This window comes from Bos javanicus, chromosome 2 (genome assembly GCF_032452875.1).
Source record: "Bos javanicus breed banteng chromosome 2, ARS-OSU_banteng_1.0, whole genome shotgun sequence".
NCBI classification, from domain to species: Eukaryota; Metazoa; Chordata; class Mammalia; order Artiodactyla; family Bovidae; genus Bos; species Bos javanicus.
Genome location: NC_083869.1, coordinates 104,742,021 through 104,765,797, shown reverse-complemented (window position 1 = coordinate 104,765,797; position 23,777 = coordinate 104,742,021). Strand labels below are relative to the sequence as shown.

Genomic DNA, 23,777 nt, shown 5'->3' with positions numbered 1-23,777 from the left:
TGTCATCATCAACTCAATGGACTTGAGTTTGAGCAAACTGCAGAAAATAGTGAAGGACAGGCAAGCCTAGCATGCTGCAGTCCATGCAATCACAAGAGTCAGACATGACTTCGAGACTGAACAACAACAATTTCTGATTTAGAAGAAACCTTAGCACACTCTGAGGAAAACAAGCCTTAAGACTAACAGCAACCCCCTACCCCTTCCTGCTTATGCAGGGCTGATGAGAAAAGAAGACCTTTTCCAAAAACCATCACACATCTTCATCATAGGTCAATACATCTCCTTTTTTATTCTAAAGAAATCCTAGCCATTTTCCAACCTTCTGTCTCATAATTATTCGGAAATCTAAGGGCTGAGGGCACCATAGAGATGATCTAACCCAACCCTAAATCCATCACTCATTCTCTCAGTGAACTCACTTCCTTCAACAGGTACTAGCATCCCCAGGCCCTTCAAGAATACACTGCAAGTAACAGGCTAGGGGAATGTTGGCTCTTTCCTTGGTTCCATCCCGGCTGCATACAGAAGTCACATGGCTCTTTGTTGATTTCCCCCAAAATGCACTTAACCTTGACATATATGTTGGGCAAAAACATAAATACTAACTACCATCTTTCTCCTCCCTCTCAGATAACTTCTCCATTAATATCCATAGCCATAGACAATTCATTCACAAACTCGAATGGTCAGGAGTCAAGAGCCCTGAATTCCAATCCTGGCTTTGCCACTGACAGGTCACCTGTGATTTGGGCCAAACCCTTTAACCTTTCTGAGCTCTAATTTCTCAAAGCTGAAAAAAAAAAAAAGAAGAAGAATCACTGTACTTAAGTGAAGGCTGAAGCTGAAGCTCCAATACTTTGGCCACTTGATGTGCAGAGTCGACTCACTAGACTCCCAATGTGGGCAACCAGGCCTTGGAAGAAACACACGAATCATCTAGTTCTGGAATGAGTAAAATGAAAGGTGCATTTGTCAGGCAGAGGGGAATGGTGGGTGATATCTGATCTGCAGAATGGCCAAATGCATGGAGTTGGGGGTGGGGGTGGGGCTGGGGTGGGGACTAGTGAAAAGAGAGTTGTGCAAAACCATCTATTCAGATATTTCTTCTGAAACGATTCTGTTGATTATATATATATATTATGTTGCAAACATCGAAGCTCTCTGCCATCTGATGAAGTCCTTGGGCAAGGGTGGATTTGCCGAAATTACTTTAACTCTGCTTACAGAAACTAAGGGAAGGAAGGATGGGAGGATAAGGGGAAGAAAGAAGGCAGAAAGGGAGGGAGGAAAAACAAGAGTCTCATGCCCACCGTGCACGCACAGGTGAGGCTGGACTCCCAGGTAAACTTGCCAACAAGCTTTCCACTTTTGTTGGAGAGAATCTGAAGCCAGTCCCTCCGTTTGTATGGCTGACTGTGCTCACCAGACGTGCCTAGCCTGTAGCCACTGTGTTCAGTAACACAAGCCGCCCAGAGGCTGGGGTGGGTAATTCAGGCCATGCTGGGAGGTGGGGAAGGTAGGGGCAGAAGTTAGAAATGGGTGGGGTAGAAAGGGGCTTCCCTGGTGGCTCAGAGGGTAAAGAATCTATTGCCAATGCAGAAGACCTGGGTTCAATCCCTGAGTGGGAAAGATCCCCTGGAGAAGGGCATGCTAACCCACTCTAGTATTCTTGCCTGGAGAATCCCATGGACAGAGGAGCCTGGCAGGCTACATACAGTTCATGGGGTCACAAAAGAGTCAGACACGACTGAGCAACTAACACATACACAGGGTACAAAGGGGGCCTATTTGTTATTCTTCAGCTAAAGTTAAACCTGAGGTCCCTAGTCTCTCTGGGTGAGAGACATCACATGTCATCCTCTACTTTTTTTTAGATGGTCACGGGCAGCTGGCAACTGAGACCTCTCACATGGGAATCCTGAGTAGTGCACGCATGCGTGGATGTCAGCAGTGGCGACATTCCAGCTCAGTTAATGACTCTCCTGGATCAGGCCATCTACCCCCTGCTCATACCCAGATTCATTGCAAACTCCCTTCCCGTTCTTTCCCCGACTCTGAGCCCCTGCTCCCTGCGAGGACGAGCGCTAAGCAATCTGACCTCTCTCAGCTGCCACCAGACCAGCAGCGCCTCTGCATGGTTTGCAAGCAAAGCAAGTTTCAAACAAAAGAGGTTTCTGACCACCCTCTACGTAAGGAAATGGCTGCAAGTAAGCAGCCTCTTCTGATGTTCTAGACTCACAGAAACGAGGGAAACCTAGTAGGGCTGCTGACCATCTTGATATCAATTTCTCTGGCTCTTCAGGGACAGCTTGGCTCACAGAGCCCCAGAGAACCGTGCTGAATTCGACCCAGGTGGTCACATCATACAGGTGCAGGTACTGACCTTTCTCACCTGAGGACCATGGCCCTGCACCCCCACAGCTACCAGGGCCCACCACCCAGCTAAGGGCTGTAGAGCTGGGTGAAGTCTGTGGAGGGGGATGGCCAGTGGGCACCCAGTCCCATCCTCATGCTGGGAAGGAACCACTACTGGAGACAGCGACAGTGGCCAACAGGAGGGCAGAGGACAACCACCTGCCAAGCCATTCTGAGCCCTTGTAGGATTTCCTTTGGAACAAGGGCTCTTGGGCTCAAAGCCTTGGCCAACCGGTTCCAGTATGGTGGGAAGGGCAGTGCTGGCTGGCAAGTTAAAGTCTTCAGGTTCTGATCTTGAGATTACCTCCAGGCCTGGGGTTCTGGGTGATGCCAGCTGGGTGTCTCAGATGTGCACGCCCCCGTGTGCTCAGCTGTAAATTCAGGGAGTGAGACCAGGCAAACGTTTCCTAATCATAGCTGTTCATCAGATAGCATCTGAAGAGCTTGTGGAAAAACAGAGTCCTACACTCCAGCCCCAGGGCTCCCCTGGTGGCTCAGTAGTAAAGAACCTGCCTGCCAATACAGGAGACACAGGTCCAATCCCTGGGTCAGGAAGATTCCCTAGGGAAAGAAATGGCAGCCCACTCCAGTATTATTGTCTGGAAAATCCCATGGACAGAGGAGCTTGGCGGGCTACAGCCCATGGAGTCACGAAAGAGTCAGACATGGCGACTAAACACCACCGCTCCAGCCCCAAAGCTTTGGAGACAGCAAGACCTGGGTGGGCGTCAGAGACTATACTTTTAACAACCCCCTTCTAGTCAGGGCCCCATTCCTGCCTTGGTTTCCCAAAGAATTTCTTGGTGGTGGGAGAAAAGGCTTCTGCTCAAGAGATACGGCTTCACGTGTACACCTTGCCAAGACAAAGATTCATACGCTCTTTGCACCTGCGGACAGGCGGGTTCGTAAACAGACACGTGTCTATGCTTGGATGCACAGAGAGGGGCCATCCTTGGCCAGGCACCTTGGAGGTTCCTAGAGCAGCTCTCATCTCACCCCCTCCCTGCCAACCTGAGTGAGCAGAAACACAGCACAGGGCCTCTCTGCCTCTGCGATATCCAAAGGGCTGCTTCATAAACACCAGGGTCATTCCTGGAATCGCCAAGGCCTGGGGAGGGTCAGGGTAGAGGCAGACAGTTTGAGAAAACAAAAACATGCTGAAATTCAACACGGTCCTCTGGGGCTCTGCAAGCCAGGCTGTCCTTGAAGAGCCAGAGAAATTGATATCAAGATTGTCAGCAGCCCCACCAGCTTTCCCTTTTTGCCGGGGGTCCCAAGCATTTCTCTTCTGGTTCAACACAAGTCATCTGAGAACCTGGCCAGGGGATCTACCTGCTGAAGGCCCAAGTAAGCAGAGAATGTGCTTTGGTGCAAACCTGAACCAGAGGCTAATAGGAAGAGAAGAATGTGCCTGACCCAGTAACTGCTTCTCTCTGACTTGTGCACAAAAACTTTCATTACAGCATCACTGTACTTGTGAAAACTATTTAGCAACTGGATCCAAAAGCCTTTCAACAGATGAATGGATAGATAAATCAATAAAATAATACAATGAAATAATTAGAGCAGTCAAAAAGAATAGCTCTGACCAGTGTCTATCAACATGGGTAGATCTCAAAAATCTAAAGTGGATGGGGGGGAAAGTTGCCGAAAGAAACCTTTTATGTACATTTTCCCATTTATTCTCAGAGAACAACTCTGAAATGTTGGTCATCCAATTAGCAAATCTGTTTAGTTAAAGAAGAGAAGCAGTGAATAACGCTAAGCGGTTGTCTAGCGAGCAGGGACAGGGGACGGGGGTGGCTGGTGGAGAGGGGACGCTTTAAAAAAAAAGACTTGGAGTAAATGTGACAACAAACATCATCCATTCCCAGCTATGGGTGGTAGACTGGCATTATTATGTCATTCTTAGTACCTCTCTGCATTTTTAAAGATAAACTCACTCCAGCCACTCCTCACCCCTCCTTGTCAAGCAGGGGCATCAGTAATTACAAGGTGCTCCGTGAACCCCAATGGCTGAAAGAGGACGGCACCAGTGACGTGGCCAACTTCACCTACACTCTCAGAGGGCAGTGTAACGAGAGCTACCTGGTGCCAGCAGGGCACCACGGGCTCCTGGCAAGGTCTCTGCAGCATGAAGAACTGGGAAATGAATCAGGAAAGGCTTGAAGAGAGCACAAGAGGGCCACAGGGTCAAGGAGGGGAAGATGCAGGTATCGCCACTCAAGGGCCACTCACGCCCAGTGAAGGGAGATGACTGTTTTGGCTTCTTAAGAAGCAGAGGTAGCAGCCTTAACCTAAAACGGGAGAGATCCAGCTTAGAAGCCACCCAAGAGTTTCACGGGAAGAACGAAAACAAGGGACAAACTGCAGGCAGAAAAAATGACACATCTGTAATGAAGTTACACATCATCATTCAGGAGGAAGGACAATGCCCTCCAAGTGTAATGCAGAAACTTGACTGAGTGGAGGACGCGCATTCCTGGGCCAAGCACCCTTGTAATTGGACTCAGCTTCCTGCACAGCCCTGGAGCCTGAGTGCACTGGCACAAAGCCACGGGTCCATGCTTTTCCTTCCTCCCCCGAAGGAGGGAGCTTCTTGAAGACAAAAACTTGGACCTAGCTTCCATAGAGCTTTTTTTTTGTTTTTTAAAAAAAGTACTTATCACGAAAAGAGGGCAGGAAGGAAGACATATTGTGTGCTCAATTTTTTGGAAGAAAAAGGTTGTCCTTTCTTTCGTAAGACTGGAGATACCCTTCCTTCTGAGATTTCATCCACCAGAAAAGAGCCCCATTATTTCACGAAAGATCTTCCCAAGAGCCTTGATCAAAAGGCTAAAAGAGCCACTTGCATGAGATTTAAATACATCTCTACTGACTTGATTTCTTCTTGGACAATAATCAACTTTTTCAAATGCCTGTCTTGCTCCCCTTTAGGATCAAAAAGCATGTGTTGTTGGGGAGGGATAGATTGGGAGTTTGGAACTGACGTGTACACACTGCTATATTTAAAAATAGATAATCAACAAGCACCTACCGTATAGCACAGGGGACTCTTCTCAATACTCTGGTGGTGGTGGTGGTGGTGGTGGTTTTAGTCGCTAAGTCGTGTCCGACTCTTGCGACCCCATGGACTGTAGCCCACCATACTCTATAGTAACCTAAATGGGAAAAGAACTTGAAAAACAACAGATACATATATATGTATAAGCGGGGCTTCCCTGGTGGTTCAGCGGTAAAGAATCTGTCTGCAGTGCAGGAGACAAAGGACACATGGGTTCAGTCTCTGGGTTGGGAAGATCCCCTGGAGGGAATGGCAGCCCACTCCAGTAATCTTGCCTGGCGGGATGCAGTCCATAGGGTAGCAAAGAGTCAAACATGACTGAAGCGACTGAGCGCCCACGCACATACATATAAACTGAATCACTTTGCGGTCCACCTGAAACTAACACGATATTGTTAATCAGCTATACTCCAACATAAAACATTTCAGAAAGCATGCACTACATAGGTGGTGTGACTGTATCTGCAGAGTCAGTCTCATAGCTTGTACATGTGTTTAACCAGTGTTTAAACATTAGGAAAACGGACTGTCTGAAAAACATCCCACCACTCTGGCCTAGAGCATCCTGTTATATTACTCTTCTTCTCATCTTTCTGGTCTCTCCCTCACCATCTAAGCCCCAGAGCAGCGAGAAGAGAAAGGCAGTGAGCAAAGTGAAGCATGAGCTGGAGAGAGAAGCCACTTCCCTCAACTGGGACCCACATTCAAACAGCTGTCCCTACACTCAGCTCTGATGCCACCACACGGACCCCATCCCAGAGAGCCATAAACACTGGCTTCCGCCCACTTCTCTCCTCCCACCCTCCCCTTCTGCCACCTCTTCTCCATCCCTGGGTCACTCCCAGATACCCCAGGCCTGACAAACTGAACCCACAGGATGCAGAAAGAAACTAAAAACCTGCAGAGATGTCCAGGATTGCCGGCCACACTCTCAAACCAGCACAAGAAGTGTCTTGAATATAAATAAGTGTCTTTAAATAGGTCACCATGCTTTCTTTTCCTTCAACTAAAAGTTCACTAATCTTGTCTGATATAATCCTGCAGCACATCAGTTGTCTTCCTTGGTTAGCTCTCTTGGTTTAGAGGCAACAAAGGAACCAGAGATAACTAGCAGGGCCTCAGGTAAGAACCCTCCCTTCTGGGGAATGAAGATGCCCTGGTAGAAACACAAGGCGTAACAATGGCATCAAAGGCTTCGACTGCCCTCTGGAACATCGTCCACGACTGACTCCATTCTGGACTTTCCAAAGCAAAGGGCGGCGGTCCAGGTAAGCCACACCCTGTGGAAGTTAACTGTGCAACTCAGATTGAGACCTGAACCCACAGGCCAGGACTTGAACCCACGGTCTTTTAACTTGAGATCACACACCTGGTCTCAGGACTTAATGAAGCTCAGGTTCTTGATGTCTCATCACAGAAAGAATTCAGTGAGAGACAAAGTGATAGGTAAGAAGCAGATTTATTTAGAGAGAAACACACTCCACAGACAGAGCGTGGTCCATCTCAGAAGGCAAGAGTGGCCTTGAAATATGGCATGCTTAGTTTTTATGGCCTGGTAATTTCAGGGGCTGGGCTTCCCTGGTGGCTCAGACGGTAAAGAATCCCCCTGCAATGGGGGAGACCTGGGTTCGATCCCTGGCTTGGGAAGATCCCCTGGAGAAGGAATGGCTACTTCAACATTCTTACCTGGAGAATTCCACGGACAAAGGAGCCTGGCAGGCTACAGTCCGTGGGGTCACAAAAGGTCAGACTGAGCAACTTTCACTTTCTTTCAATGAGTGGGAGGATTATTCCAACTGTTTTGGGGAAGGGGTGGGGATTTTCCAGGAATTGGGCCACTGCCCTCTTTCTGGCCTTTGATGACTGGCCTCAGAACCACCATGGCACTGCTGGGTGTGTCGTTTAGCACGCTGAGGTATTAAGATATGCTGAGGCTCAAGGGCTAATAGAAGCCAACTCATCCACCATCTTGGCCTTACTTGATTATAGTCAGTTTACATCATGCCCTCGGGTTATGTCATTCTTTTAAAGTTTGTGCCCTTCCCTCCTTTCAGAAGCAGAAACACTTCCCTGAGATTCTCAAGTGCTTCTGAGTTTCCAATCCTGTGCTTTGTGGTTTGTGTATAGAAATTTATCATCAAGCAATCACATGAGATTGATAATTTGTCTCCTCTCACACTTGTCTAAGAAGCCACAGGATGTGGGGCCAATGGCACAAAGTCACATAGCAACAGCAGAGCCGAAACCAAAGCCCAGGTGGTTTCCCTCCACAGCACTTAACCAACCAGAATGGCACTTGCTTACTGGCATCTTGGAAGACTCTTGACAGAGACCGTGTAACCTCAGGGCTTCCTTTCTTCTGTTCCCCATCATTTTGTCCCTTCCCACCTCCACAAGACCCTCTCTTGTCTTCCCAGAGAAGGAAGCCATCAGTCATAAGTGGCCCCCTGCTGCTGCTGCTGCTGCTAAGTCACTTCAGTCGTGTTCTCTGTGCGACCCCGTAGACGGCAGCCCACCAGGCTCCCCTGTCCCTGGGATGCTCCAGGCAAGAACACTGGAGTGGGTTGCCATTTCCTTCTCCAATGCATGAAAGTGAAAAGTGAAAGTCAAGTCGCTCAGTCGTGTCTGATTCTTAGCGACCCCATGGACTGCAGCCCACCAGGCTCTTCCGTCCATGGGATTTTCCAGGCAAGAGTACTGGAGTGGGATGCCATTGCCTTCTCCAAGTGGCCCCCTACCCGACCTCAAAAGCATTTAGGATCCCGTAAGCCAATCCATCCTAAAGAACACTAGGCTCAGATGGTAACAAATCTGCCTAAAATGCAGGAGAGCCGGGTTTGATCCCTTGGTCAAGAAGATCCCCTAGAGAAGGGAATGGCAACCAACTAACATACATACACATATCCCTTCCCACCTTCCTTTATCTTGCCTGACACACCTTGCCATTGTTCCAATAGAAACCACCCAGTGTTATCAGGCAAATGCAAGGGCAGGGCCCAGGGGAACTGCCATTTTCAGTTTATCATGGCCTCAGGCACTTTAGAAAGTACGTTCTCCATCTACAGGCATCTTGGCACCTCTATCCAGAAGCCAAGACAACAGACCTAAAAGAAACTCCCTGGGGAGTTGCATAAAGAAGATTTTTGAGAAGTTATGCCTTAATTACTACCTCCCAGGGAAAAGGAGCTTTTCCGAGCAGCAGTATATAATTCACTGCTTCTCTGCATGTGTGAGTCTGATGGGATGGAGCTCTGGAATGAGAAGCTGGAGCCCCAGACTCCATCCTGGTCTGTACTTGCCTTGGCTTTGGAACCTGAATGCAGCCCTGAATTCTTCACCCGTCAAGTGGGGAGAATCCTGAGGCTAAAAAGTTGCGGGTGCTGGGGGGGGTGCGGGGGGGAATCCTACTGGCATTTAGTGGCAGTGAACAAAGTCTGGGGAAAAAAAGCAATTTAATTATGATTATTTTGCCATTCACCCTGTGAGGTAGACCCTTCGTTCCCTGCAGTCCTACAACTTGGCTCACTCCCGCTAGAAAGCACCGATCTCCCCAACCCCTATCAGGAGGTAACCCCTGAGCCTTCCCCCGCTCCCCGCCCCCCTCTCTCCCCAACTTACAAAGGCCTTCCTGGGCGCAGTACCCCTCCTCGAAGGGCTTCCTCGCTCCCAGAGCTCAGTTCTTGAATGAACGCAGGCTGACACACCTATACCCCATTCACTAATTAGAAGCCTCCCCAGGCTCTGCTCGGGGCCAACTTAAGCAAAGCCTGTGGGCCAATTCCCCAGCCTGGCAGCTGGAGGCCTGCCAGCCCCTGCCCCGCTTTCTCCCCAACCTTCACTCCTGCCCTGCCTCCCAACAGCCAGGAAGAGACATGGGGCTGGCAGCCAGAAGGGGCCCCAAGGGCTGCCAAATGCTCCCCTCCACCCTGCAAAAAAAAAAAGGGGGGGTGCGGGGGGAAGGAAACAATTCTTGACTACAGTCGACTCTGTATTTCTTTCCGGGGGAGCCGGCTTTCTGAGCAAGGTCTCCCTCTGCGTCCTGACTGACACCCAGGAGCTGAGCCAGCCCAGATCTTCCCTGGCTTTGTTAAGGAACAGGAGTGGCCCAGGAGGGGAGGGGAGGGAGGGCTCAGGAGCCAAGTGTGGGGAGGGGCAGACAGAGATGGTCCATTTTCCAGTAGGGGGAAAAAAAAATTTCCTATGGCCCATCCACTCTATTCACAGTGGGGGTGAGGGTGACAGAGGGGGCAGTTACTCTGGAATCTAAAAGCCAACACATTTCACTTCCCTAGACCTACCACCCCATCTGTAAGGAGAGCTTATCCTCTCCTCCCCTCCCCCACCACCAACACCAAGGTGTCTAAGAAGAGCCTCCACCCCAGATTCCCCGGGAAGCCTTCTCTGCTTCCTGGGGTCTAAGCTCCATCAGAGGCTTGACACTGAGTCACTGTGTCATGTCACTAGCCACTCAGGCCATTCAGAGGGTTTTCCAGGACCACGGGTGGAATCGGACATTAGGAAGAACCCCAGCGCCCAGAAAACATGCCCCCACATCTACTGAGAACCCTTCAGTCCCCACTCCACTCAGGAATGAGGTCAATGCTGGAGACAGCGGAGTAAGGAAACATCACTTTTTTGGACAGAACGTCCAGTTTCTTTGCCAGGATCATGTTCAACGTTCTGGCACCCGAGGCTCAGACAGGATGGACCTGAAAACCCACGTTCCTGGAGCAGGGAAATGGCGTCATGGGGTCTTCACTGGCTGCATGGACAACACAATGGCTCATCCTGCACACACCCTATGTTAGCATGTTAGCACACGCCGTTCTGATCCTCGTCTGCTGAAGCTAAGTCCTGGAAGGTGTCCTGTAGAGGCCAGCCGTCCATGGAGGACAGTGCTGCCCAGCCCCGAAATGTAGCCTCAAGGACTCCCCAGTCCTCTGAACGCCAGCAACTGGAGGGCTGGGTCCTAGAGTTTGGCTGGCAGATGAAGGCAGGACTCTGCTTCTGGGAACTGGGCTAAGTTCCTAATAATGTCCGACTGTACCCATCCCATTTCTGAGCAGCACCAAGTGTCCAGGGTCAAACTCTGGGGCCCCCTCTGCCTCCACAGCCACTCCATCCACATTCTGGGCGCTACAGTCTCATTAGAAAAGACCCTGATGCTGGACAAGAATGAAGGCAGGAGGAGAAGGGAACAACGGAGAATGAGATGGTTGGATGGCATCACCCACTCAAGAGACATGAGTCTGAGCAAAATCAGGGAGATGGTGAAGGACAGGGAAGCCTGGCGTGCTGCAGTCCATGGAGTCTCAGAAAGTCGGACACAACTGAGCAACTCAACAACCACAAGAAGCTGCCAGAGGAAGAAGGGTCAATCCCAGACCTTAGTGCACAAGCCCTAACGAGCACGCCTAACTCATCCATGCGCGTCCATGATAGCTCAGTTGGTAAAGAATCCACCTGCAATGCAGGAGACCTGGGTTCAATCCCTGGCTTGGGAAGATCCCCTGGAGAAGGGAAAGGCTACCCACTCCAGTATTCTGGCCTGGAGAATTCCATGGACTGTATAGTTCACGGGGCTGGAAACAGTTGGAGACGACTGAGCGATTTTCACTAACTCATCCATGAAACATGTAAGTCTTGGACCTCAGTCATCTGTTTACTGTCAACTGGGTTCATGCCACATCGAAAGCACAGTTTCATTACCTTTTCTCCAAACAGCCCCACTACAGTCTGCAAAAGGGATCCGATGCAGATGCTTCCAATGTATAGACAGAGAGGTGGAAATCAAGTGAATCATCCCAAAAAGAAACTGCACCCAAGTGCTTAGGCTTTATATGTATTATTTATCTTTACACACTCACATACACACGTGCAGACATGACCCTATGCAGTTGATGCTATCAATTCTTCCTTTACAGATAAGGAAACGGAGGCTCAGAGAAAATATATCTCTTGCCTTGGGTGGCAAGTATGTGGTAGAAAACAGGGGTTTGAACCAAAGCCGTTTCATGCCAGGATGAGGCCCCACAACACCGGGTACAACCTGCAGAGACAAGTGGCCTGCCTGACACAGCCAGTTTGGCCTTTGTTTTAAAGGCTGGCTGACTAAGCATCAGAGAGGAGACGTTGCTTACCAAGATTAAGGCAGCTAAAAGAACCTACTATGTGCCGGGCATTCTGTATTATCATAGCTGACCTCACACACACCCCATTTGAGAAATACAATCATCCTCATTTCATCAAAGGACAAGACTCACATCACTCAGGTTCTCAGAGACAGGCTTGCATCGGAACGCAGGTCAATCCGCCAGCCAAGGCCAGGCTGCTTCCACCATCATTCCCTGCCCACCAGCTCCTCTCCAGAGGCCTGTGCGGGGGCCCTTCTGTGCCTCCTGGCTGCTGCACGCTGGCCACTTCCACTTCTGAAATCCCCAAGCTCCAGGAGTTGTGCCTCTCACAGTGGCCCAAGCATCGCCTGCATGTGGCAGGTGTCCAGGAACAAACCTTCTGATGGGGTCACAGGCTTTTGCTGCCAGAGGCCCCCACTCCCCTGCTTGGCCATGGAGGCAGAGGGGTTCAGAAGAAAGGGACCCAGGTTAGCTTCTCACCTCACTACTTAACCTGCTAAGGTGGCCCCTCCACTGAGCCCCAGAGTCCACACCTGTGACATGGAGGTAAAAGGCCTCTCTCACAGGGTTGCTGTTAAGACAGGAGATGAAGCAGGCAAAGAAGTTGGTTGCGACCAGGACGGGGGCAGATGGGAGGCTGCCTGCCATGTCAGCGAGCTGGCCAGAGGTTGCAAGCAGAAGCAGAGGGGCTCTGAACACCTGCCAACCAGACCACCTGGGGCATTAGAAGTATTACCTCACTGATCTATGTCTTGGCTGTGGCAGAAGAAGAGCCTGAGCAGGAACCCCCTGGGAGGATAAGGTTTCCCCCCTCTACCCCCCACCAAGCCCAGTTCCTGCACGGCCAGCTAACCACCCTTCTCATTTAAGAATCAGGTTTGGTTCAAACATGCCAATCCCCAATTATCTATGTGGTCTCCATCTACTTCTGGATCTCTGAGGATGGCTGAGCCAATCTATTTCCCACGTCATTTTTTTTCAAGCTATGTTCTCCTGCTTAGCATCCAGCAAGGTGTTCTAGAGCCACAGGAGGAGAAGCACGGGAGAAGAGACCGGTTCACAGGCTGGAGAAAGCAGAGAAAGACTAAAACTAAATGCGGTCCCTGGATATGCAGTCTCCTTGTGATAACCAAACTTTTTTTTTTTTCCCGGTAGTTTTGTAGTATGTGAGGAGGACCAAGGACAAAACCAAACGTGGGCCCAAGCCTGTTCATCTTCTGCTTCTCCCTCATTCCCTTTAGCACTTCCTGCCCTGCCCTCCCCTCCTGCCCACCCCCCACCCCGCAATCCTGCATTTCATTAAACCAAGAATTTTTGGAACTAGCAATTGTGTCCCATTTTCCATGGCAGTGAATAGCTAATCTGAGAAACTAGAAGCTAACCTGATCAATGGGCTAGAGAACAGAGACGCTCTCAGTCACCCTCAGTGTCTGACAGCTGATGACTCTAGCTGAGTAACAGCTACCCTGCAGGCATTTCTATAGGAATAATTTCCCCCAAAGAAACTATGTGCATGAAAAGCTTATTTGAAAGCTGAGTGCTAAGGTAAGCAAACAGTGAGAAAATCTAAGCCTCCCTTTTCCCTCTGCCTGCCAGGAAACTCAATGATCCAATCAGGTCAAGAATCACTGCATAGAAAGACACTCATGTCCGCAACAGACAAGTTCTTCTTTCCCCCTGGACTTCACCACCTATCCTCATTCAGAGGCTCCTTACCTCTGGTTTGTTTCTCTAAGTTCTTTGACACTGTTATATAGGACTTTTTTTCCCTCAAAGCTCACTCTAATACCTCATCAAAGGAATAGACGGGGTCACTGTTGTTTAGTCACTCGGTCATACCCAACTCTCTGCAACCCCATGGACCACAGCACGCCAGGCTTCCCTGTCCTTCGCCATCTCCCAGAATTTGCTCAAACTCACGTCCACTCAGTCAGTGATGCCATCCAACCATGGGTCATTATTTCTACACAAAGGGAAGAAGCTCAGTGAACTCTAGGCAGGAGTGGAAGGTGAGCAGGGAGCCTGCAGGCAAAGATTCCAACTCGGCCTGCCTCTGCCAGGCTGGTTCAGAACCTGGAGAGTCACATCCTCTGGAGGAGCCCTGCCTCCAAGGCCATAGAGCCCAGAGCCACACCCAGCTTGATCCTGTAGTCCAGGAACTATAAGTCTCCCTTCTCTCCAGAAGAACCCAGGAGCAGCAGCCCTCTAGTCCCCTATCTCCCCTTCCAACATACTCAGGCAGAGCGGCTTAGCAGAGCTAGTTCTGGGTGTTCTGTCCAGAAGGGGGTGGGGGTGGGGGGCCGGAAGGTAGTGATGCTAGCAATCCGTGACAGTGGGTCCCACTCATTCGAGACTATTTTACAAGTTTGAACTCAGTATGCAAATTTATGCAAGACAAGATGCAAAGCAGTGCTCTGAGCCAGAAGTCCCGTTGCTTTTCTCCCCCTTCTTTGAAGCTGCACTGAACCACTGTAAATCAGCCCTCGCCTCTGCCCCCCTTTATGCTGCCCCAGCAACTGCAGATGCAAAGCCTCCCCTGGCCCGCCCGCCCGCCGGCCCGCCGGCCCGCCTGCCCTGGGACTTTGAATGACTGCACATTTCTATAGCACCTTTATAAGTGCAGCGGGCCAGACGGCCACTTGGGCGGCTCCGCCCCTCGGCATAATCCCCGGCATTGTACGCGGCGGGGAAGGAGGCTGGGGAGATGCTGGAGGGAGCCAGTCCGGCCCGGCCGAGGCCCTGAATTCTGAAAGGGCCCGAACCGGCCCAGGCCTGCTTCCTTTTCTTTCCCTAACATTTCTAGGCACTTCTGCACACTCCGCTACCGAACACACCCACAAATTTCTCAGGTCCAGACTTCAGGCAGGTCTCAGGGTCCCCCTGCTATTTTTCTTCCAGGCCCACCTACTCCAACCCCCACCCCCCCGCCAGCCCCCAGCCTCGCCTCCGTGTGACTTCTGGGTTTCTTTGAAACCAATTGGTCCCAGCCCATGGGATGCAAGCTCAGCACCCGCTGATGTGCCCAGCCCCACCCCCAGCATCCCAGCCATCCCCAGGAAGCCAGCAGCACAGCCCCTGAGTCCTGGGAACAAAGACAAAAGAGCTAACAGCAAAGCCGGAACTGCTGGGGTTTGCTGCCTCGAAATAAGAAGGGTGTGTTTAAAATTCTCAAAAAGCAACCTGCTCACAGAGGAAGGCAGGCTGGGATGGGGAGGGGGGCGTTATTCTTCAGAGTGGGGGAGAAGAGACGGGTGATGGAGTGGAGGCAGTGGCGTTCAGTGCTAAGGTCTTATCTGGGCCACCCCACCCAACTCGGACCTCCGCATTCTTCACTCAGCATCCCAATCCCTGCTCCAGCCCAGAACCCTCTCCTGCACAGGAGCCTCCAAACTCGCCCTTCTCTCTTCCCTGCACCCCCGGCTCCCCAGCCCCCACCCCCACCCTTGCAAGCCCAGGCTTCGCCCAGCAGTGTCCCCTTCCCCCCAGCCCTCCTCACACTGCAGACACCCTGCTCTTGGCACTTCTTTCCAGGGCACCCACTCAGCTTCCACCCCACATTCCCCGCCCCCCAACCCTGGTGTCCCCTCTTCCCAACGTGCAGCACAAGAGAAAAATGCGGAAGGCGGCTGTCTGGCCATTGGGAGCAGGCAGAGGAGGCAGCTGGGGCTAGCTGGCGGAAAGGAGTCCCATAACCAGGCAGAAAATCCTGTGACATTCTTCCCGTGAACTCACTCCATTGTCCCCGAGTTCCCCTGACGACTGCAGGGAGGAGTGCATGGGAGAATTCCCCGCATCTGGTCCCTTCCGAAGAACCCTAACCTGCCTCCGGGGTTGGGAGGCAAGAGAGTTGGTTTTTCAGGCAGAAAGTAAGCAGAACGAAGAACGAAAAAAAAATACTAAAACGTTTAGGAAGGACGTGTACTACCGCACTTGGTTACAACAGTCAAAATCCAAAGGATTCTATGAACTTGGAGGCCTTTTGAACAAAAGTTCACCCTGCTGGGGGAGATGTTTAGTTTGTCAGAGTTCAGTTCAGAAAACCACAGTACCTCCCGGTGGACCACGGGGTGCTAGCGGGCGATGGAGGAGGGCCGCGGACGCAAGGCTGGGGGGATGGGCGCCCGCGGTGAAAGGACTTTGCAGAGTCTTTTCCCTGGCATCAGCGCTTTCTAAGAGAAGCTGGAGGGAAGGGTTAACCTCCAGGCAGGCTGGGGAGGGAGGCAAGCCCCAGCCAGAAGAAAGGGACTGAGGGGTTCCGCTGGAGGAAGCCCTAACTTGCTGTGCACTCAAGGTCAAAATGCGACCGAAAAAAGATTTCAACTCTGACCCCTACTTGTCTTCTCAAGAACAAGCAAAAAACAATAGCAGGCTGAAGGAACGGGGGTGGAAGGTGTGCAGGGGGGAGGGGGTCAAGACCACAGAAGCTAAGAAGGGAACAAGAATTTTTCACTTTTCTTTTTTTCCTTCCTTCTTTTTGTAAATATCTCTTAAGTTTGAGAAACTTGGTCAGACTCGCTTGCTTTTTAAACAACGGCAGCAGGCAGTGAACACATTTCACCACTGTCTCCAAGAGGAAAGAAAATAATTACAGCTTCCTCCAGACCACTGAAGCAGGAGGCTTTTGTAATTTAAAAAAAAAAAAAAAAAACACGCAACAACAACAACAACAAAAAAAAAACACGTGAGATATTTATAGTCTGGTTGTGTCCAAAAAAAAAAAAAACTTTTGGTGGGGAGGGGCTTAGAGCTCCTTACAAAGAATTTCGGAGCCCCCATTCTATGGGACAGGAAGAGCTCCGTCAATTAGGATGCGACGGCGGGGGGCGACACCTCGCTCCGGTAAGGGTAGTTGCGTCCGGGCTGGGGCATCCTCCCTCCCGGACGCCCGGGGGCCCAGATGCTAAAATGAGCGGCAAGGCTGCCCGCGCCGCAGACTGCATGCAACCGGCGACCTGGCTTGAGTTACAGTGACTCAACGGTTGGGGTCTCCTCGCCTCCCAAATGCTCCTCTTTCATCATTCCACCCAACACAAAAGCGAGCGCCTTCTTCGTCCTCTCTGTAAAATAGCAGCGTTCCTTTTTTTTTAACTCCTAGGCAGCCCACCCTACAAAAAGTATGCACAAGTCTTTTCTTCTCACCTCACAATCCCAGAAGGAAGGGACCTCAATGCGCCGCTGCCTTCTCCTAGCGCCCCCTTCTCACCAGTGGTCCCTGGTGTCACCGGTACCCGCCAGCCTCCGCCCCGCACCCCCCACCCCCACCCCGGGCAGCGTCCTTCACCAGGACCTCTCCGGGAACCTTCGGCCGGCGACCACCAGCTCAAGTGGTGCCCCAGATAAGCCTTAAGCTCCTACTCCCACCGATCTGACCAGCACCCTCCTCCCCAGCAAATCTCCCCTCCAAAACAGAAGTCGGGTACCTTCCACCAGGGAAGCCTATGGTAACAGGGATGCCTTCTCTCTCCGTATTATTCCCCAGCAAATTAGTAGCCGGGGATCTTCCGCCCTCTCCAACTCCAGTTCCTCTCCCGGGACCTGACTTTCGGGTTTTCCCCCCTCCCAACAACCACCGCCTCCACCCCAACCCAGAGCCGGCCCAGGACCCTGCTCTTCCTCCGTTAAAACGGTCTCTGAGGTCCCGCCGCACACTCCTTCCCTCCAGAAGGGCCGCTAGCCGGGCTCCCCCCCGCCCACTAAGTTTCTCCCAACTAGTTGTCCCAGCCCCGCGTTACCTGCAACCTGCTCGGGGCTGGCGCTGTACTCAGCATCGCCGTGCTTTTCGCAAGTGCCCTCGCCGTGGACCAGCGCCCTCAGGGGCAGCTCGGAGCCCGGGTTGGGATAGCAGCGCAGCCCCTGACCGCAGCGCGGGGTGTACACGCCGCACCGCTCTCCCTCCAGCCGGGCGCACACGGAGCAGCAGCCGCAGCCCGGCTCGCGGACCAGCTCGCAGGGCACGCGGGCGTCGCCGGCCGGCCCGGCCGCGGCGCCGGGCGGGGGCTTGCAGGCGGCCAGGCTCTCGGGCGTGCAGGGCGGGCAGCGGAACAGCACCTCGGCGCGCGCCCCGCAGTCGCCGCCGCCCGCGCCCAGCAGCAGCAGCAGCAGCAGCGGCGGCAGCAGCAGCAGCGCGGGGCCGCCCAGTCTCGGCTGCATGTTGGCGGCGGTGAGCGCGACGGCGGCGAGCGAGCGGGCAGGTGGCACGGCCCTGCGAGCGCGGGAGCCGCCTCCTCCGCTTCTTTCTCCACCCCCGCCGCCGCAGCCGGGTCCTAAAGGGCCCTGCTTCTCCCCGCCCCCTTGCCTTCTCCCCTCCCCCTTTTGGAGACCACCCCCTTCCCCCCGACACTCCCGCGCGCGGGCCTCTGCGTGCGCGCACGCCCACTCGCCCATCCCCACCTCCTCGCATGTAACGTGGGTCCCCTACACCCTCTGGCCTCCGTCCCTTCACCCACTGCCACCCCGGGCTCCCTGACGCCAGGAAAATGAGAATAACTTGGGGGTTTGGGTTAAGATCGACGCGGGAGTGGGCAGGAGTGGGTGCTTTTGTCTCCTGTTTTCGGTTCAATTCGGAAGGACTTTGTGCGCTTCCCATGCGGCCGGCGCTGGGCTCACTGCTGGAGGGAATGCAGAGGACGTCAGGCATGACCTTCAAGTAGATTTCGGTCTACTCCCAGCTGTTCCCTCCATCCTCGGGGTTTCCCTCACTGCTGACGTGCTGCTTGGGACAGTGACTTCGGAGTCAGGAGGCTGTTCACGTCCTGTAGATCAGCCTACCCCCCGAACTGCCCCTCTTAGGGACCATTGCAATTTCCCAACCCTGCAGGCATCTGGTAACGTGTAAGTACCTGAAATGCAATTTCTGGACACTAAGAAATCTCCCCTCTTTCGGGCTTACTCAGCTCCACACCCCCTCCCTCGACAAAGAATCCCTTGGGGACCTGCCTCACCACACCCACTCCAGCTCTGAAGGCATTTGCTGCAGGACAGAACACCCTGCTTCAGGGGTCTTAGGTCAGATCAGTTTTCCAGGTGTGGGAGAATGCCCTGCAGTAAGGTCATTTAGAGCTCACTCCAATAAATGCAGGTGGACAAGAATGACCTCCCTTCATCGTTCAGCTTGATTTACTGATTCATCCATCCAAGCTGTCCCCAACTCAGAAATTCCAGACTGGACCCCACTTTAATTATCACATATCTCTTGTAACCCTAACAAAGATTCTTGTCAGATTCTCTTGGTAGGGATTAGGACCACTGAACTGCCTCCAGCCTGGGTCTAATTTCTCAATACCTCCATGCCACCCTTCCACATGGCCACCTGGCCTTGAAAGTTAGCTCCATGCCCCAGGAAGGCAAGTGCCTGATCTTAAGGAACCAACAATGTTATGGGGGTGAGTTTGGTGAGATGAACAAATAACTGGTTGTCAGAGGCTTTGAGGAGGAGAAATATTTAAATGGCAAGGTGATGGGGATTGCAGGGGTGGATCAGAATTTAAATTGAAGCTTGGAATTCTACCAGGGGACATACAGGCATAGCAAGGGCATCCTGAGCAGAGGGACCAGCTATAGCAAGGACCTGAAAATAGGAAAGCAAGGATGAAGAAAGGAAGGCTTGAAAGCAGGGGGAGCACTGGCAGGAAATCCAGTTGACTTGGGTGGAGGTTTGGCTTCATATAATGGGCAGGGAGGTGCAGCATCCGTGTTTGGGCAGAGGAGTGAAATAGACAGAGCTGGACTTCTGGAAATCACAGAGCTGTATCTAGTGCAGATCTGATGGAACTAAGAAGAGACAGGCATGGGAAGCTGCTGGTCACTCTTTGCTGTGCCCTAGCGTCCTGTGCCAACCTTGTAACATTTGTTTCTATTGGTCTCATCCGTTAGAGTCTGAGCATCTTCAGAGTAGATACACTCTGGCTTGATGCTCTCCGATAAAAATCTATTGCAAACCACAAACGTGAACCACATGTGCAATTTTCAATTTTCTAGTAGTCATGTTAAAATATAGTAAAAAGAAATAGATGAAACCCATTTTAGTATATACTTTATTTAGTTTCTTTAAAATATCATTTCAAGGTGTAGTCTATATTAAAAGTTATTAGAGATTTAACACTCCTTTTTTCATACTAAATTCTCAAACTCTGAGGTGTATCTTATGTTTATGTGTCTGTGTGTGCTCAGTTGTGTCCGACTCTTGGCAACCCAAGACTGTAGACTTGGGCTACAGCTACAAGGACTGTAGCCTGCCAGACTCCCCTGTCCATGGGATTTCCCAGGCAAGAATACTGGAGTGGATTGCCATTCCCTTCTCCAGGAGATCTTCTCGGTGAGGGATCGAATCCACATCTCTTACATTGCAGGCAGATTCATTACCACTAAGCCACCTGGGAAGTGCCAATTTTATGCTTATAGCACATTTCAATTTGAACTAGCCAAAATTCAATACTTTCTAGCCATATGTGGCAAGTAGCTGCCAGATTGGACAAGAAACAGGTCTAAAATATAGTGCCTCGCACTTTGTAGGCACTCAATAAATGTACTGAATGAATGAAAAGTATGGTCTCTGGAAATACTCCTCTCAGGGCCCTGATAATCAGTTGCCATTGCAGTGACCAGTAGCTAGAGATGAAAGGTAAGGCTCAATCATGACACTGTTGAGAGGATAGGAGAGGCATTCATTCATTCGTTCAGCTCCTCACTTATCTTTTGAGACACAGTCTTCTTCCATCTCCTTTGAAGTTCTTGATCTCTTAGCCAAGAACCATGGAGATGAGCAGGCAAAGTAAGGCTAATTGACACATGCCAAGTGCTCAATGAAAGTTTTCTTTCTGATGAGTCTGAAGATCCTCCACCAGTTCTCTTTGTTCCCTGATTAAGAGTAATCCTCCTCCCTGTGTATGCACATTCACTCGCTACCAGCAGCCCCATCTTTTTGAAGTCCTTTCCTAACCACCCTGAAGTCCACAGTCCTACTCCAGAAAGACCAGCTTCTGCTGAGGCTTCAATCACAGAACATCTTCAGTGGACTGAAGTCTCAAGAAGAGGAGCAAGGGCTTGACCAAGACCCCACGCAGGTTACTAGCTGGCCTGGGACTCCTCCATTTTGTTCATCACTGCAGTCCCAGGGCCTAGAACGGTGCCTGGTACACACAGAATGGATAAATCCTGAGTGAACCCAGGTACTCAGCTCCTAGCCCCATGGAGCATATCTACCTTTTCATTTCTCATGAGTTCCTCTGTGATGTCCTTAGGCTGGTCCTGAGAGCCTGTCTCTGCTAAGGATGAGGCAGTAAGGACTCCCTGAGAGATACGGACAGGCTGCAACTGGTTTACTCCCCTCCCCCTAATCCCTGCCTTTTTCCATTTGAAAAGTGCTTCACAAACCCCACCCTCACAAGGTTTACCGTAACTAAGTACCACCTGTACTATTATTTACATAATATTTTCTTAATGAAAGTCAATCCCCCTTTTTTTTCCTTTTTTACTTAAAGCTTTTTTTAATGCAACTTTATATCACTACCATAAATGGAAAAGCAGTATTGATGGATGGCCATATATAGATAGCAACCATAAAAATAAACACAATGACAACAAAACAATGTTACTCAGTTCAAGTTGCATACCTCTTGCTTACTGCAGCCTCTGAGGCTGGCATACTCCTCTGGTTAACAAAAGATGAGCCGAGTCTAAAGAGCAGTAGTAAAGGCAAGCCTGACCCAAGCTGAAATTTTTCTCCATTAAGTCATCGGAAGGAGAGGAATATTTTTAAAAACATTTTATTGAAACGTAACATACATGCAAAACAGTACACGTATCATAAACTTGAGGAATGTTTGAGGAATCCCATATAACCAGAGGACGAGCATCGACAGAAGACCCCTGCCTGCGGCCTTCTAGTGGCTATGGCCCCACCAAGGGGAACCATCATCCTGACCTCTGCTAGCATGGGTGAGTTTTGCCCATTTTTACATTTCATATAAATGAAAACATACAACGTGTAGCCTTTTTGTCTCTGACTTCCCTTGCTCAGCCCTACACTCATGAGATTTGTCCATAATCTTGCATGTAGCTGTTCATCCCTTCTCCTGCTAGGCACACATTTCTGTGGCCTCCCTTCCTGGATGTGGAATTTCTGAATCATGAAGTGTACTGATGCTCAGCTCTAGGAGATCTAACCAGAAAGTCATGCCAAATAAATGTATGACTCTAACCTCCTATCATCAGTTTTATGAGGGTTGCACTTTCTCCCCATCCTTACCAACACTTGGCATTTTCCGTCATTTCTCAATGTATCCGTTCTGATAATTGTATCTGATTATGGTTTTATTTTGGAGTTCCCTGATGACTGAAGAAGCTGAGCACCTTTCTAATGATAGACTAGGAAGAATTTTCAAAGGGAATTGTGTCATATAATGTGATGTAATGTCATGTCCATGTATCATGATTATACATCTTGAGTAGCACCTAAAATGATCTTGCATGTAGGAGTTTCCACCTTTTTTATTATGGAGGTTTTAATTGTAGTTGTTTCAGGAGGAAGGGAAAAGAGTAAAGGTTAAGACTATTGCTTGAGCAGAGGAAGTGTTCTCTACTCTCTATCCATCCAGTAAACCAGTGAAGTTGCTCAGTCATGTCCAACTCTTTGCAATCCCATGGACTGTAGCCCACCAGGCTCCTCCATCCACAGAATTTTCCAGGCAAGAGTACTGGAGTGGGTTGCCATTTTCTTCTCCAGGGGATCTTCCCTAACCAGGGATCAAACCCAGGTCTCTTGCATTGCAGGCAGATGCTTTACCATCTGAGCCACCAGGGAAGCCCTTACTGCAGACCAGCACTATCCACCTCCTCTTTGATGTGTCCTGAAACAGAATAAACAGGCAAGAGGACCTTCTGATCCAGTGGTTGGAAACCCCACCAACCAATATGAAAACTGAAGAATGTGCTCTCAGAGGCCAAGGCTGCATGCTTTGTGGGGTTTCCCAAATGAGCATCGGGTACCAGGGCAACAACATGATCAGATCACCATCATCATCTTGGTCTTCAGAACATCTTTACCAAATACCTCTCCCCAAATGCTGGCTTGGGCTTTTGTGCAACCCTTCCTCTTAGAAGTTACTGAATCGAGTTGGATGGCTCTAAAGTGACCAAAAGGAGAGGATACAAAGGGAAAGAATCAGATGACAATGTGAGCACCGGAGGCTGGTGGAAGAGTTCAGAGAAGGCGCTGCAGCCGGACTGTCTGGATTTGTGTCCAACTCCTCCCCTCCCTGGCTCCATCATTTGGGACAAGTTTGCTTCCCTTCTCTGAACCTCAGTTTCCTCATCTGTCATGAGGAGGTGATAATAATAGTACCCATTTGAGAGAGTTGCTGCAAGGAGTGAATGAAATGATCAAAGTGAGTCCTTCACACCCCCCCCCCCCCCGCCGGCACACAGCCCTCAACAACAGACAGCCGTGCTGTTATTACTACCTGATGCTCGGGAGACTGAGAGCTCCTCAGTGTGGGGTCAGGAAAGTTTCACATCCCTTCCTCTAACACAGCTGGTAAAATGTCTGCAGGGGGAGGAATTCATCGAGCTTGACAGGAAGGGGGAGTGGCTCCCTAGTCTCTAGTGAGGTAGGGCGGGGATAACTGCATGCACTGAAGAGTGACAAGGAAGGGAAGACATCAGAGCACAGATGCCTCAGAGGCCTGGCAGAAAGCGCAGATTCCGAACCTTCTCCCTCCTGTAAGTAGAAGGTCCAGCGGGCCTACACGGCCAAAGCAACAGGCAATGAAGTGCAGTGATGACAGGAAGAAAAGAACAAAACTAGGAGCAGTAATTCCATGCAAATACTTTCACAAGAATTACCTCATTTCTCATAAATGTCATCAGACGCCCAGAGAGGTTAAGTGACCTATCTGTGGTCACCCAAATAGTATTACCTTTCTACAATCCCAGAGAAGCAAAGAAACCAGCACTCAGTTCAAAGTCAGCTGCTGACTTCAAGGTGTATGACCCTAGTCATCCCGCCTGCTCATCACGGCCCCCATTGCCTTTGTCCTGGTCTGGTTATTTCTCACTGTGGACCCATCACCCCAAAGCTTAAGTCTTAAACATGTGTATCATCAGTCGTGGTTCTATGGATTGGTCAGGCTCTCCTGGGTCATCGTCACATGGGTTCCTCCATG

The 23,777-nt window shown here is 50.8% G+C and overlaps 1 protein-coding gene across 1 annotated transcript in view; it reads right to left on the bottom strand.

Moving 5' to 3' along the window:
- The window catches only part of IGFBP2 (insulin like growth factor binding protein 2), a 28,853-nt gene extending 11,004 nt beyond the window's left edge, over positions 1-17,849 (bottom strand). Inside the window, exon 1 of the mRNA XM_061384340.1 lies at positions 17,349-17,849. Within this exon, the coding sequence (XP_061240324.1) occupies positions 17,349-17,766 (418 nt within the window). The 5' untranslated portion in view covers positions 17,767-17,849. The remainder of the gene's footprint in view (positions 1-17,348) is intronic.
- Between the last annotated feature and the right edge of the window lie 5,928 nt (positions 17,850-23,777).